The 15,294-nt window shown below is 31.5% G+C and overlaps 6 protein-coding genes across 6 annotated transcripts; 3 read left to right on the top strand and 3 right to left on the bottom strand.

Annotated features, from left to right (window-relative positions):
• Nucleotides 1-203: 203 nt before the first annotated feature.
• GLC3 (1,4-alpha-glucan branching enzyme) lies at nucleotides 204-2,363 on the top strand (the record flags this gene model as incomplete). The annotated part of the gene is made up of 1 exon (XM_046078086.1): nucleotides 204-2,363. One exon carries the CDS (start codon nucleotides 204-206, stop codon nucleotides 2,361-2,363), a length of 2,160 nt encoding a protein of 719 aa, XP_045934463.1.
• An 806-nt stretch (nucleotides 2,364-3,169) lies between these two features.
• On the top strand, nucleotides 3,170-6,283 carry CWH43 (Cwh43p; the record flags this gene model as incomplete). Its single annotated transcript, XM_046078085.1, has 1 exon — nucleotides 3,170-6,283. One exon carries the CDS (start codon nucleotides 3,170-3,172, stop codon nucleotides 6,281-6,283), a length of 3,114 nt encoding a protein of 1,037 aa, XP_045934462.1.
• A 154-nt stretch (nucleotides 6,284-6,437) lies between these two features.
• On the bottom strand, nucleotides 6,438-7,160 carry SCDLUD_003515 (uncharacterized protein; the record flags this gene model as incomplete). The annotated part of the gene is made up of 1 exon (XM_046078084.1): nucleotides 6,438-7,160. One exon carries the CDS (start codon nucleotides 7,158-7,160, stop codon nucleotides 6,438-6,440), a length of 723 nt encoding a protein of 240 aa, XP_045934461.1.
• A 538-nt stretch (nucleotides 7,161-7,698) lies between these two features.
• Nucleotides 7,699-8,610, bottom strand: SCDLUD_003514 (RNA-binding ribosome assembly factor RBP95; the record flags this gene model as incomplete). Its single annotated transcript, XM_046078083.1, has 1 exon — nucleotides 7,699-8,610. One exon carries the CDS (start codon nucleotides 8,608-8,610, stop codon nucleotides 7,699-7,701), a length of 912 nt encoding a protein of 303 aa, XP_045934460.1.
• An 869-nt stretch (nucleotides 8,611-9,479) lies between these two features.
• Nucleotides 9,480-10,730, bottom strand: PGK1 (phosphoglycerate kinase; the record flags this gene model as incomplete). The annotated part of the gene is made up of 1 exon (XM_046078082.1): nucleotides 9,480-10,730. One exon carries the CDS (start codon nucleotides 10,728-10,730, stop codon nucleotides 9,480-9,482), a length of 1,251 nt encoding a protein of 416 aa, XP_045934459.1.
• Nucleotides 10,731-11,845: 1,115 nt separating this feature from the next.
• Nucleotides 11,846-14,968, top strand: SCDLUD_003512 (uncharacterized protein; the record flags this gene model as incomplete). The annotated part of the gene is made up of 1 exon (XM_046076670.1): nucleotides 11,846-14,968. One exon carries the CDS (start codon nucleotides 11,846-11,848, stop codon nucleotides 14,966-14,968), a length of 3,123 nt encoding a protein of 1,040 aa, XP_045934458.1.
• Nucleotides 14,969-15,294: the final 326 nt, after the last annotated feature.

The raw sequence follows: 15,294 nt of genomic DNA, 5'->3' as shown, positions 1-15,294 counted from the left end.
TTCCCCTCTTCTTAAATAGTATATATATCATCCATTTATAAATAGACAACCTGTTTGTATTTTTAAAGAGAAAATAAGAATAATTTAAAAAAAAAATAATTTAAAAATTAAAAACTTAAAATCAAAAATCAAAAATCAAAAATCAATAAAGAAACATAATTGTTACTAATCTATTCTAACTTTACTACCATCGTTTATATCAGATGACTACAAATAATAACAATGATAATGCCACTGCCAATAGCAACGTACCTGATAATGTTAAGGGTTGTATCCAATTAGATCCATATTTAAGACCGTTTGCTGATGTTTTAAGTGAAAGAAGATATTTGGCAGATGAATGGAACTACAAATTAACCAATGGTAATAGCACTAGCTTAACTGATTTTGCGAGAAATGCCTATAAAGAGTTTGGTTTCCATGTAAATGCCAACAACAAAGATATTACATTCAAGGAATGGGCACCTAATGCATCTAGAGCTTTTTTAATTGGTGATTTCAATAACTGGAATGAGTCCTCTCATGAATTGAAAAAAGATGAGTATGGTAACTTTGAAATTCTTTTACCACCTGTTAAAAATGCCGAGAGTGGCGAACTTCAATATGCCATTCCTCATGATAGCAAAGTTAAGCTTTTATTTATTTTACCAGATGGTTCAAAAATATATAGGATCCCTGCTTGGATCACTAGATGTACCCAGCCTGATGAGGAGACCGTGAAGCAATATGGTCCAGGCTACGAAGGCCGTTTTTGGAATCCAAATATGGAAATATACAAGCCTACTTCTGCTAATGTCGCTCCCACTGTAGGTACCTCTGGTTTGAAAATTTATGAGGCTCATATAGGGATATCCACTCCAGAGCCTAAAATAGGTACTTATAATGAGTTTACTGCAAATGTGTTGCCACGTATTCATGATCTGGGTTATAATGTAGTCCAATTGATGGCCATCATGGAGCACGCATATTATGGTTCGTTTGGGTATCAAGTAACTAATTTTTTTGCGGTCAGTAGTAGATATGGTACACCTGATGATTTGAAAAAATTAATAGATGCTGCGCATAAGTTAGGTATTAGCGTTTTCCTTGATGTAGTCCATTCCCATGCAAGCAAAAATTCAGGGGATGGCTTAAATTTCTTCGATGGTTCGGATCACCAATACTTCCATTCTCTTCAGTCTTCTGGTGGCAGGGGTGAGCACCCCTTATGGGATTCTAGATTGTTCAACTATGGTAAATACGAAGTGCAACGATTTTTATTGGCTAATTTGGCATTTTTCATTGATGTGTACAAGTTTGATGGGTTCCGATTTGATGGTGTGACCTCAATGCTTTATTCGCACCATGGATGTGGTTTTGGTTTTAGCGGCGATTATAATGAATATCTATCCCGTGACCGAAGCTTTGTTGATCATGAGGCATTGGCCTATTTGATGTTAGCCAATGATTTAATTCATGAAATGCTACCTGATAGTAATACTATTGCTGAGGATGTTTCTGGCTACCCCACTCTATGTTTGCCTAGGTCAATTGGTGGTGGTGGTTTTAACTATAGATTAGCAATGGCAATTCCTGATATGTGGATCAAGTTATTGAAGGAGTGCAAGGATGAAGATTGGGAGATGGGCAAGATTGTTTACAATTTGACCAATAGGAGACATGGCGAAAAGGTGGTTGCATATGCGGAATCTCACGATCAAGCTTTAGTTGGAGACAAGACTTTGGCATTCTGGTTGATGGATGCTGCTATGTACACAGATATGACTGTTTTGACAAGTTTGACACCAGTAGTCGACAGGGGTATTTCACTACACAAGTTGATCAGATTGATTACGCATTCTTTGGGTGGCGAAGCGTACTTGAATTTTGAGGGTAATGAGTTTGGACATCCGGAGTGGTTAGATTTTCCTACTCAGCTGAATGGACAGAGTTATCATTATGCCAGACGTCAATTTAACTTGGTTGACGACCGTTTATTACGTTATAAAGATTTATATCAATTTGATAAATATTTACAACACTGTGAGTCACATTATACATGGTTGAATACTCCACAGGCCTATGTTTCTTTAAAGCATGAAGTTGATAAAGTTATAGCATATGAGAGGAATGGGTTGATCTTTATTTTTAATTTCCATCCTACCCAGAGTTTTGTAGATTATAGAATTGGCGTTGAAGTTCCTGGCGCTTATAAGATTATTTTGAACAGTGATAGGTCTGAGTTTGGTGGACACAATCGTATTGACGAAGCAAAGTCAAGATTCTTTACTGTTGATTTGCCTTGGAACGGGCGTAAGAATTATATTCAAGTTTATATTCCGAGTAGAGTTGCAATTGTCCTAGCCTTGGAAAATAGGGTATGATGCAAGGTTAGGTGCAGAGTTTTATTTGTTCTTTTTTTTTTTTTTTTTTTTTTTTTTTACATATATGTGGTTTTTTTTTTGTTGTTTTGTTTGACCAATCGCTTATTGAACTCGTTTGCTTATTTTTATTTGAACTATTTGCTATTTGTATTTTTTTTTTGACATCATACATTTCACTTATATTATATGTATACATAGATTTATCTGATTAATTGTTTATATCCCTTTCTTTATTTTCCTTTCTTTTCTTTTCTTTTCTTTTCTTTAGGTTGAACGTGTGAAACAGCTTAAATCTTTAATTCTAATTTGAAGGTTCTACGTGGTAACTGAGGCACGTGATGCGCACGCTTTGTTATTTGTTTTATATGTAAATATTTTAATGAAGAGACAGTAAAACGATCACACACACAAAAAAAAAAAAAAAAAAAAATATATACAGGCATTTCTCTTTTTGCTTTGTTTAAATACATTTGCATTCTGCCATTCTTTTTCTTTTTTTTTTTTAATTTTTTTTTTTTTTTTGTTTCCTCTAAGAGAATGGCAGTGAAATTATCCCAAGTGTCCTGATACCTTTTATTACAAGTTGATGTGTTAGTTCTTTTTGAGTAAAACTATCTTTTTTTTTTTTTTTTTGCATTTCGCTTACATTCTAAACTCATTAACACTCCTAGTGTAAAATTATAAATACAAAGATAAAAGAAAAACCTAGAGTAACATAACATAAGGACTCCAATTATTATTGTTTTTATTATATTTTATTTTATTCTAAATTTATATTTATATATATATATATATATATATATCTAATGAGTAAGTCACACCTAAGGACTACAGTTACCAGTACTACGCACACACAAAAATTGACCAAAAATATAAAATTTAATGCCTCGCTAATAGCTATAGCACATTCTTTTTGTAGTTTATTGGCATTCCTGGTAGCTTTGATAATTGCCTATAAGTTACACTACATTAAAATCATCACAAACGCACACTTTTCCTATCCTGACGAATGGTTTCCAAGCGTATCGGCAGCAATTGGTGATAGATATCCAGAGAGATCAGTTTTTCAAATATTAATTGCACTTACCGCACTACCTCGATTTTTGTTACTAGGTTGCCATTTCATCATAAATAATTATTGCTGGAGTCAACTAATTGTTGGTGTCTTAAGAACCGTTACTTGTGGTGGCTGGGTGTATATCACTAGTACCGATGATCATGATACACATGATGTTTTCATGATTGCTTACATTATTTTAACGATACCTTGGAATATTATAACGATAAAAAAAGGTGGGGAAAAGTGGAAAAAAGGGAAAATTTTGTGTAGTATCTCATTTTTTGGAACGTTAATTCCACTAATTTATTGGTTTATTCAACATAAAGTGAAGATTAGACCGGGAGCATATTCTATTTACGCATATTTTGAATGGACTTTAATTATTTTGGATATTTTATTTGATTTTTTGTGTTTAAACGATTTCCAATGCCTAGATATTCTATTCAGAATAAAGCCAACTTTTGGTTTGAGTTTTATGAACGTGGGAAAACAAGATGTCAATGACCAGGAAGATGATCCTGATTATATATTAAGCGAACAGGAGGATATATCATTTTTGTCAGATGATGAAGTGTTAAGTATAGACAAAGAAGAAATCACCCAACTCCTCATCGAAAAAGATATCATTATTCCTCAGGAGAACAAAAAATCACATTTTAACACCATGAGAGACAGCGCAAATTTTGAAATTTTTATCAACATTATAGATTTTATCATTGCAACATATCAATCTTTTCTATTTTGGACGAGTGCCACCGCCTTGTTATGCATTATATGGCATTTCCCGCTATGGTATATGGGAATTTCGGGTTACGAATTGTCTATTTTTTTTTTAGTAGCACCGGTGTTATATTATATACCATATTGTTCATTATGGGTAAATCATTATGGAACATTATTATCTTCCTTGATTGCGCTGGGTTCCTATTTGGTTTCCATTCCAGAAAAAAGATTAATAGTTGTTGGTATTGGTTGCAGCTTGTGTGTTTTAAATTTTGTTTATTATATTTATTCTATGTTGGATACTGACTGGAAAATTTTGGAATACAGCGTTTGCTGGTGTTTAGGTTTGACTTTAAGTGTTATTGTGAAAATGGGCTGGTTTACAAATAACCCTTTATGGCCTATAATGTATGAGGGAAATGGTGGTTGGAATAAAACCGGAATCATTATTGGTTTAGTTTTGTCATTCATTGCCCCTAATCTAAATAAATTTAAAACACCTAATGGTACCATAAGCAGGAGCACTGTAAGTTATACATTAGTGTCAAAAAGTCTAATTATATTTGGGTTTGGTTCATTATTGTTTGCCATCCATCAGTTGTTGTCAGATTCGTCTACTTTAATATATTGGTCTTGGGAAGGTTGGAATATGAAGAATGGAGGAACTCCGTTGTTACACTGGCCATGGAGCTCATTAACTTGTTTAATTATGTTATTTTCATCATTAACCAATTTCATATTGGCACCAACCTTGTCAAAGAAATGTGTAGTAATTCTATTATTGACAATATCGACCCTCGTACTTTCTTCGTCGCATATTACTGAGTGGGACAATTATCTATATGGCGGAGTACCATATTTAATTAGTATAATTTGGTGTATTCCATATTATTTCCAGTCTTTATATGAACTGCATTCGATATCTGTATTTTGTTGTTCTTTTTTTATTTATGTTTTGCTTATTTTAGCTCATGTTTGGACTGTCGCTTATGCTTTCGTTCCATATGGTTGGCTTTTAAGGGAAAGGTTGCCACATGTTTTATTGTTTTCTACTCTGAATATTATACTTGGGTTAATAGTCGGTGGAAAACCTGCTGGTTATAGTATCAGATGTCACTCTGTTAAATGTTCCAAATTCTACCGGTTTTTGGTTGGTATGGCAGTAACACTTTTTACTTTACTTGGGATTTTTCATAAGCAGTTACAGCCTTTTAAAACTGGGTTGCCTCAGCCACATCATGCCCCAGAAAAACTATTTACGGCTGGTATCTGGACGATTCACTTTGGTTTGGATAATGATATGTGGGCTAGCGAAAAAAGAATAATCAACTTAATTGAAAGCATGGAGTTAGATGTTGTTGGATTATTGGAAACAGACACTCAAAGGATTACGATGGGTAATCGTGATTTAACCAACGAACTAGGCCATAAACTAAATATGTATGCGGATTATGGTCCAGGTCCAAATAAACATACCTGGGGGTGTGCCTTATTATCTAAATTTCCAATCATTGAATCGAAACATTATTTATTGCCTTCTCCCAAGGGGGAATTGGCGCCTGCCATTCATGCGACTTTGCAAATGTATGGCGGGAAGTTGGTTGATGTTTTTGTATTCCACAGTGGCCAAGAAGAAGATGAAGAAGATAGAAGGTTGCAGAGTGAGAAGCTGGCACAATATATGGGTTCTGTGCCTATAGGAAGGCCAAGTATTTTGTTGAGTTATTTGGTTACTAAACCACACGAAGGATTTTATAACAATTATGTAAGTGATGTTAGTGGCATGCATGATATTGAACCCGAAGACATGGAAAGGTGGTGTGAATATATTTTATATAAAAATTTGAAAAGAGTAGGGTATGCAAGAGTTAGTCGTGGCACGATTACTGATACTGAATTGCAAGTTGGCAAATTTCAAGTTTTGGACGATAATGAAATTCAAGAGGTTGGTGAGGATTTATTGTACCAGAATCACAAAGTCAAGAACGTAGATGAAGTTCCATGGGGATTGAGATTTCCTTCTAAATATTTAGGTGAGGGTGTAGATGGGCATTGTTATCATGTTTTTGGTGATCCATATTATTATGATTTTGATTTAGATGATCAAATTTTCGATGAAGAAGAAAAAAACGATTGAAAGTGATTTGTATAGTTTAACAAGAGAGAGGAGGAGGAGAATGAAAAAAAAAAATAAAAAATAAAAAAATAAAAATAAAAGACTTCATATAGATTAATACCTAAGTACATAAAATACAAATTAATAATACTAATAATACCTTTTTTTTTTTTTTTCAATGTTTCCTTCTGTTCCTACGTCTTCTATTTTTGGATCTAACAGATGACCACGGTGATGATGAATTTTCTGGAGGAGGCACTGCTGAAGGACTAGGCTTCTTAGACGGGTCAAATATATTAACAACTTTTAATGAATTATAATTATTGACTATTTCCATTTCATCATTGTCATATTTTGAATGATTATTTATAAGATTACTTGAGTTCAAATAATTTGTTAAATCATATTTAAACACTTTGTTGGCAATATTGCACTGTTCTAATGTCTCTTCGGAATAACGTATGGTATCATCATCATCAGCAGCAGCTTCATAGTCTAGGTTAATTCCATTCTTGTCATAGTATTCACTTACATCCATTTCTTCAACAATTAAATTATTCCTTTGTAAAGATCTTTTCAGGACATATCTATTACCACTTTTGAGAGTTTTATTGTCATCAACAAAAGACTTATATAGTGTTACTTCATCAATGAATTCATTATATAGCAATAAGCATCTTTTTATTACATTAATATCATTGAAAATATAATTATCCCAATCTTGTAACAATTTGCCACATTTACCTATGACTAGTATTAAGTTATCTTTATTAAATAACTTGAAACATTGTAAAAGTTTATCATTTTCAGTTTCGGGTATTATTTCTAAATTAAGAAAATTATCTATGCACCATTTACTTGAAGCATTCTGTGCATCAATGGCAACTCCAACATTCATTTTTGTTTTATTTGTTTATCCTTATTTTTTTTTACTTTTTATGATGTTCACTCTGGTTTATAATAAATACATCGCCAGATCTAACACCAATCGACTACAAAAAGGAGATCATTTTAATTCTGCAAAAATAGAATCGATAAATGTTGCTTTCATCTTCGGGCAGTTGCTTAAGGGTTTTTAATTTAAGTTGACAACAAAAGAAACAAAAAAATAAAATAAAAAAAAAAAAAAAAAAAAAAAAAGAAAAAACTTGAAAAAATAGATTGACGAATCACGTGCAAAAATAACATGATTCAACAAGATGCTATTATAAAGAAGTTCTATAAGATTTGTATAGTATTCGGAACTCTATGAAAAGTTCCTGTTTATGTTACAAGTCAAGTTCTTTTTTGGTGTTTTCCTTGTTTACTGCTAATATTGTCACTGACCATATTGGTAATAACGATACTCATCTAAAGGAAACGAAGAGTAGATTAATAATATATAGTACTATTATTTTTACTTATATATTTATATATATATAGATATGGATGGGTTTCTAGTCCCAGTCCTTCAAAGTAAAAGCATTATTAGGCTTTAACACCTCCAATATAATTTTACTTCTATGAATAACATCTTTATTTGGCTGTACAACTTTGTCTGCATCATTCTTCAGTTTCTTTTCCTGTTCTGTTTCGTCTTCTTTTGTATGTTCCTCATTCCCTTCTTTGCTGTTATCATCGCTATTGTTTTCTAGAAGCAACTTTTGCATTTCCAATTCTTGGTGATCAATATATTCATTCCAATTTTCTAAGTTTTTTACGCATCTATTAATTAAGTCATTTTTTAAATGTTCACTTTTTAAATTTTCAAAATATTTTAATAATAAAGGGTTAAACTCCGTTGGTATAAAATCGTCATCTATTTTAAATAAATTCTTGATTATCCAGTTTTGTTTGTTCTTATTGAACTTCCAGATATTAATTACTTGGATTTTCTGATCTGGTGTGTCACTTGTTATTGGTTTGATATTTTTCTTTACCATTTCCAACTGACATAGTTGTTCAGGAAGCAAATAGCTGTTATTCGGTAGGTCATTATTGGTGGTCTCTCTCAATTTACTTTGGTAAAACTCAATTAAATAACGCAATTGATCCTTCAAAACGGATTTTCTTTGCAACATTCTTTCATCTTTCGGTAACTTTTCCCTTTTCTTTTGGTACTGGTCAGCGGATTTTTTTTGCTTTTTAAGGTTTGCAGATGTTTGAGTAGAATATAAATCATCGCCTTTTAAAATTCTTCTTTTTTCTCTTTTGGTTAATGAACCTGTGGCTAAATGAGTTGTAATATTTAAAGGATCATCTGATTCTTGGGATTTTCTTTTATGCTTTGCATCAAATGGGGTATTAACAGGCTGATCTCGTTTTTGTTTAATAGCTATCTTCTTCCAAGCGGGGACGTGTTGCGACATTGTTTGTTTAGTGTTAATGTTATAAGTTAATTTTTTTTTCTTTTCATTTGAATTAATGATGATAATTAAATTTGATCTTTGGAAAACATAAATTGGGAGGGGAAGAGAAGGGGGATGGGAAGGAAATGGATATAAACATGTAGTTGAAAATTATAAAGGTTATAATTTTACCAATTGGGGGAAGGAAACGGGAAAAAAAGAAAGAAAGAAAGAAAAAAAAAGAAAAGAGAGAGAAAAAAAGAACAGGAAAAAGCCCTAAAAAGATATCATGCGTATATTTCTGTTTTGTTTCCAATTCCACATAAAAAAGTTTCAAATCAATGCAAAATAAAACGTAAAAAAATAAAGAATAAGAATGAAAAATCCTTCTTGTCTGATTGAATCTCTCTTTTATCAACTATTCTTGTAATTTTTGAAAAAAAAAAAAAAAAAAGAAAAAAAAAAAATCACATTCAAAAAAATTATTGTTCATACCTCACCTTTACTTGTTTTAATACTCCAATTTTATGGGTACCGAAACGCAAGGTGAAAGAGAGCATAGAATAACAATATGGAACACCGGTTTGAGTTGGTTTATAAAAATGTATTTATTTTACATACACTATAGATCGATATAGAAGTTGTGTTTACATTCCCACCCCTTTTACCTAATATCTCTTAACCCTTAACAAACATTTTGCATCTCTAGCAACATACCATCGCCCACAAACTCTACTGGCACACTGAACTGCCCGGAAAAGAAAAAAAAAAAAGAAAACCCCCCTCAAAAACATACTAATCATAAAACTTTAAAATTCTTTATTATAAACTATATATATAAATTATAAAAATTACTCATCATACGTTATCTCTAAAAAACATTACATAACTTATTTGTCAGACAAATAAGCTAAACCTGGCAAGACGTGACCTTCCAACAATTCAATGGAAGCACCACCACCGGTGGAAACATGAGAAATCTTGGAAGCATCACCGAACTTCTTGACGACAGTAGCAGTGTCACCACCACCAACAATGGTGGTAGCACCGTTGGCACCAGCCTTTTCAACATCAAGCAACATAGCCTTAGAACCTTCAGCAAATTTAGGGAATTCGAAAACACCTGGTGGACCGTTCCAGACAATAGTCTTAGCTTCAGCAATAGTGCTACCGAACAATTTTCTGGTAGCTGGACCGGAGTCCAACCCTTGCCAGCCAGCTGGGATACCTTCTTTGTCAGTGACAACCTTGGTGTTGGCGTCATTGGAGAAAGAATCAGCAATAACGAAATCAACTGGCAAAACAATCTTGACATTGTTCTTCTTGGCCTTAGCAATCAAAGATGGAACAATTTCGGCACCGGCTTTGTCAAAAATGGAGTCACCGATTTGAGTGTTTTCCAAAACCTTCTTGAAGGTGAAAGCCATACCACCACCGACAATAATAATGTTAACCTTGTCCAACAAGTTTTCAATCAATTGAATCTTGTCAGCAACCTTGGCACCACCCAAAATGGCCAAAAATGGTCTAGCTGGGTTTTCCAAAGCCTTACCAAAGTAGTCCAATTCCTTTTGCATCAAGAAACCGGCAGCTCTGACTGGCAATTCAACACCAACAACAGAACTGTGAGCTCTGTGAGAAGCAGAGAAACCGTCATTAACGTAGATGTCAGCCAAAGCAGTCAAACCCTTTCTGAATTTTTCAATGGCTTCTGGGCTAGCCTTAACCTTCTTACCATCGACCTTTCTGGAACCTTCTTCTTCGATGTGGAATCTGACGTTTTCTAACAAAACGATAGAACCTGGCTTGGTAGCGGCCAAAGCTTTTTCAACTTCTGGACCGACACAGTCATTCAAAAATTCAACTGGCTTACCCAACAACTTGGACAATTCTGGGACAACTGGTTTCAAAGAATATTTTTCGTTTCTTTCACCGTTTGGTCTACCTAAATGAGAAGCCAAAACAATGTATCTTGGGTGTTGTTCTGAGATGTAGTTGATGGTTGGCAATGAAGCAACAATTCTTTGGTTAGAAGTAATGTTTTTGTTTTCATCTAATGGAACGTTGAAATCAACACGGATGAAGACTCTCTTGTCTTTGAAGTTAACATCTCTGATAGAAACTTTGTTGGAAATAGACATTTTGGGAATAAATGAAGATAATTTGTTTTTGGTTATTCTAAGTATGTTTGAAATTATACCTCGATGGAGATTTTGTAATTTTTCCAATATATAATGTAAAAGGGAGACAAAGTAGTGAAAATTACTAATAATTAATAAATGAAAAAAAAAATTAAAGTTTGGTAAATTGAAAGGTGAATTGTGTTTATATATATTTTTTTTTTTTTAGATTTATATTTTTGACTTGAGAGAGAGAAAAATAAAAATAAAAATAAAAATAAAAATAAAAATAAAAATAAAAAAAAAAAGGAGAACAAGAAGATTATAATAATTCTCCTTATTGCAACAACTATTTGAAACTCTGAAGAAAAGTATATTTAAGAATTTCACGTAGGATTATTTTCATCTTCAATTAAAGGTGCTGCTAATGGTTAGAGATGATGATGATGCTGACAGCAAATGATTTATGAGAATTAATAAGTAAAAATCTCGAAAACGTATTAAAAGAGAAAAAAAAAGGATGGTTTTTTTTTTTATGATGAATTTGCCATATGAAATAAGGTGGTGGTATTGTCTTTGACCTTTGATACCTCTTAATTACTTAAATGCGAATGTTTATTTATTAGTATTTCGTTTAGCATCTTATAAAATACCCGCAAAAAAAAAAAAAAAAAAAAAAAAAAAAAAGGCGTGTCACCAACTTTACTGCTGAGAGGTTACAGTTTTTAATTGTGTTGCTTCGTAAAAAATCCTTTTTTTTTTCCATTAATAAAAGTTGTTTTGTAAAGAACTTTCCAGAATAAAATATAACAGTTTATCAATTGCATCCCCGCGCTGTGTTCCTCTCTTGCTTTTTTACTCCGGGGGTTTTTTTGTTGGTTATATAATAATAATTGTATGTTTTTGGAAGCCTGGTTTTTAAATAATGTATAATATTGTTAAAATTACTGGAAGCTTTTATAATTATAATTGTTATTATCAACTATTTATTATCATTTGTATAATAAGCTTTCCAACTCTTTTTTTTTAAGTAAGTTGTTATATATATGCAATTCTGACTACTTAACAATAAACATTAATAAAATATCATCCAACGAAAAGAAAAGAAAAGAAAAGAAAAAAAAAATATAAATGTTATGAATCTTATTACTAACGATAAGGACAATGTTAAAGATAATACTAAATCTGATACTGTTGCTCAGGATGCACTAAAATCACAATTCATCAATACAACTAATTATCGTAGTAGCACAGCATTAATCGACTTCTATTACTTTAATGATATTCCCAACAGAAGAAGTTTTATTCACATAGTAAACAAAGATATCTTATCTATTTATAATAGAAATACTAATGATGTCAGTAATGTGGAAATGAATATCTTTAAAGGCTTTATTGTTACTAGGGGTAATAATAGCACCACTTCTGGTGGCAGCTGCAATAAAGATCAGGGAATTGTGGAGAAATTAATTGCTAAAAATTTACTGCATTTGTTAGAAAATGTATTGAAATTAAATAACACTAGTAATACAAAGGAGAACAAAAAGACAAGAGAGGAACAGATTGAACTAGATATAACCGAATTATTCGTTTTGATATCCAATACCATGAATTTTATTATTACCGCAATACGTGACAATATGATCATTATTAATCAGGATGTCGATGGTATTTTAATAATAGATGACCAAATCCTATTACTAGAATGTATTTTTAAGTTTAATCAATTTTTATCATCGGAACATCACTATTTATCACGCCGATTATACCTAATTTTTGCAAAATTTATTGACGAAGAATGTATACAGTTTAAAGATATATTTATCAAGTTAAATAGCGTACTCGATGAGGATAAGAAACAACAATTTATAACTAGCTTGATGAAATTTTTACTATTACCATCGCCATTCTCTTCCACTTTTGATATTACTGATGATGAGAGATTAACTTTATTTAAAAGAGTGTGGATAGGTGTTATTTCGAGCTATTCTGATGAAAACTTTGGTTGCAATTTAATACAAGGGGATAAAAATCTTGCTACTATGAAAAGAAATGGGTTCATTTTTGTAGATTATTGTGCGTTAACTATCACGAAGCTACTAACCGGATATTTTGTCAATATTACCGCTAATGTCGATAAAAATACTTGTTTCAATGGTACAAATTACAATACTAGTTGTAATATTATAGAAATCATGCTTGGAGACGTGCATAGCGATAACTTTTTCGTTTTTAACCTTGAAATTTATCATAAAATAATACAGTTGTGTTCTTGGGCCATTACTATGACAAAGGCAAATAACACATCTGCAAATACCATAAATGTTTTAGCTAAATCTTTCCATATACTAAGTGTGTGTTTACATTGTTATTATCTATTAAAAAAGGAATCCAGCGATACAAACGAGGATAATACTTTGATTTTTAAATGTTTAGAACAATTTATAAAAACAATATGTGAATTGAGGACTGTCAGTTGTGAGAATAATAATAATAATCTCAATAGCGAACAATATGAGGAAAAAAAGAGCACTGAGGCATTTACGAGAGATGCAAAAATTGAAAGAGATCAATCAATAGATAGTACAGACGATTACATTAGTCAATTAAATGAATTAAGTGATAATATCAATATGTTATATAGTGAAGAATACGATGATGATGATGATGATGATGATGATGATTGTGATTCTTATATCAATGCGAACATGACTGTGAACAACTACAAAGAACAAGAAGAAAAAAAACGTTTTTTGGACCAACTTTTAAATGAATTATTGTATTTTATGATCAATGTTTCAATGATTAAGGAAAATACTGACAATTTTAGTAGTAGAAACCCATTGGCAGAACAACTATTTAACCACGAGATTTTTTTATCATTTATATCAAGCTTAGCCAAGGATAAACATTTGGATAACACTTTTGATTATATTACTAGATGGAAATTAGTCCTATTAACAAAGGATATTGGAATTATTAACACTTTTTTTGAGACTCAAATGAAACTACTGGAATCATCTTCGTTGTTACTTTTTTTCACTCCTTCATTGATAGAAGAAATAGTATTATTTAATCAAACTTATGGAACACAATGGAATAATACTGTTTATAAAACATTGTTGTATTTGTGTCAGAAAAACGTCGATAACGTTCAAGAGTTGCTCCAATTGTATTGTTTTAAAATTATTCCATCGGATAACATAGCGCCCTTTGAATTAGATGCTAATGTCAATAACAATAGTTCTGAAGAAAAAGAAAAGGCATGTATCAAATTTCCTCTTTATTTTCTAGAAGTAGAAATGGATCAACAAGGTTGTATATTTGATGATTTTGAAGAGATCGAGGAAATGTTTAATGTATATTTGGATAAAAGAAGCGGCTATAATGATGAAAAAAATAGTACAATGCTTCAATTGGATTTACATGGAAACAATAAATTAGTAATTCCTAATGTTCTGATCGCGAAAATAATAGAAAGATATTGTGGATCGAAATCTGAGTTGAATTTTAAATTATTATGTTTCAGTAACACTACTGTTAATTCTGATCGCAATGGTGCTGACAGAGTTGATAAATTTAAAACATTATTGAAATACAGCTGTTTGTTAAAATTGAACAGTTTTTGGAGGGAAATGATTCCTTTAAAATTTAATTTTCTTAGCTGCAGAAGCATTGAACATATCTTAAAATTTTTCCAACTCGAGATTTTAGATTCAGAATCACCTATTTTATTTTATGAAATGATGTTGACTATAATTAGAAATATTATCTCGAAATTGGTGAGATTATATAGATGGCCAAACCTAATTGGCAAGAACGTTTCCTACAAAGATAGTTCTAATAAGATGCTTTCTACTAATGATGTTTGGAAATTAATTAATTTTTTAATGATAAAATTCATTAAGCAAACACCCAAACATTTTTTAGATTATTTAAAAATGGGATCTTTCAAAAAGAAGGTGGAGCATTATGGAAATATTAGAATAATCGGTTTACAAATTATTTTAATGTTTATAAAAGAGGTTAATAGAGAACATTCTCATTGTGATAGTAATAGTATTTTTACATCTCGTTATTCATTCCCGCATATGTTTAATTATGAGATGTTTTCAATATTATATCAATATTGTGAATTTAAATTGGCTAGAACAAATGATAGGAATTCTAAAATCAACGTAGTTATAAAAACATTAAGAAAAGAATTACTAAACAACAAAACATTTCAAAGTATTTATTTTCTCAATGAATTACGATAATTGGTCACACATGTGAGAAAAAAAAACAAAAAAAAAAAAAAAAAAAAAATATTACACAGAATGGAATTTATGCTTACCCCACACAATAAATGATTAAATGTTAATATTGGAGAAATACCTGTACTGGAAAATCCCCGGGTGTGTGTGTGTGTGTGTCGGGGGAGCGGGGAGTGGGTGTAAGAAAGGGAAGGGTGTCATGCAAGAAAATACTACAAGTAACTGGCGCAATAAGACGCTTATTTATTTAATTTTTTGTTGTAAGACACAAAAGAAACAAGGGGAGAGAAAAAGAAAAAAATAAAACCCTTTGTTATAATTTATTACCA

Source organism: Saccharomycodes ludwigii, chromosome IV (genome assembly GCF_020623625.1).
Source record: "Saccharomycodes ludwigii strain NBRC 1722 chromosome IV, whole genome shotgun sequence".
Lineage (NCBI taxonomy): Eukaryota > Fungi > Ascomycota > Saccharomycetes > Saccharomycodales > Saccharomycodaceae > Saccharomycodes > Saccharomycodes ludwigii.
Note: the sequence above shows the minus strand (reverse complement) of the source record. Positions and strands in the feature narration are given on the sequence as shown.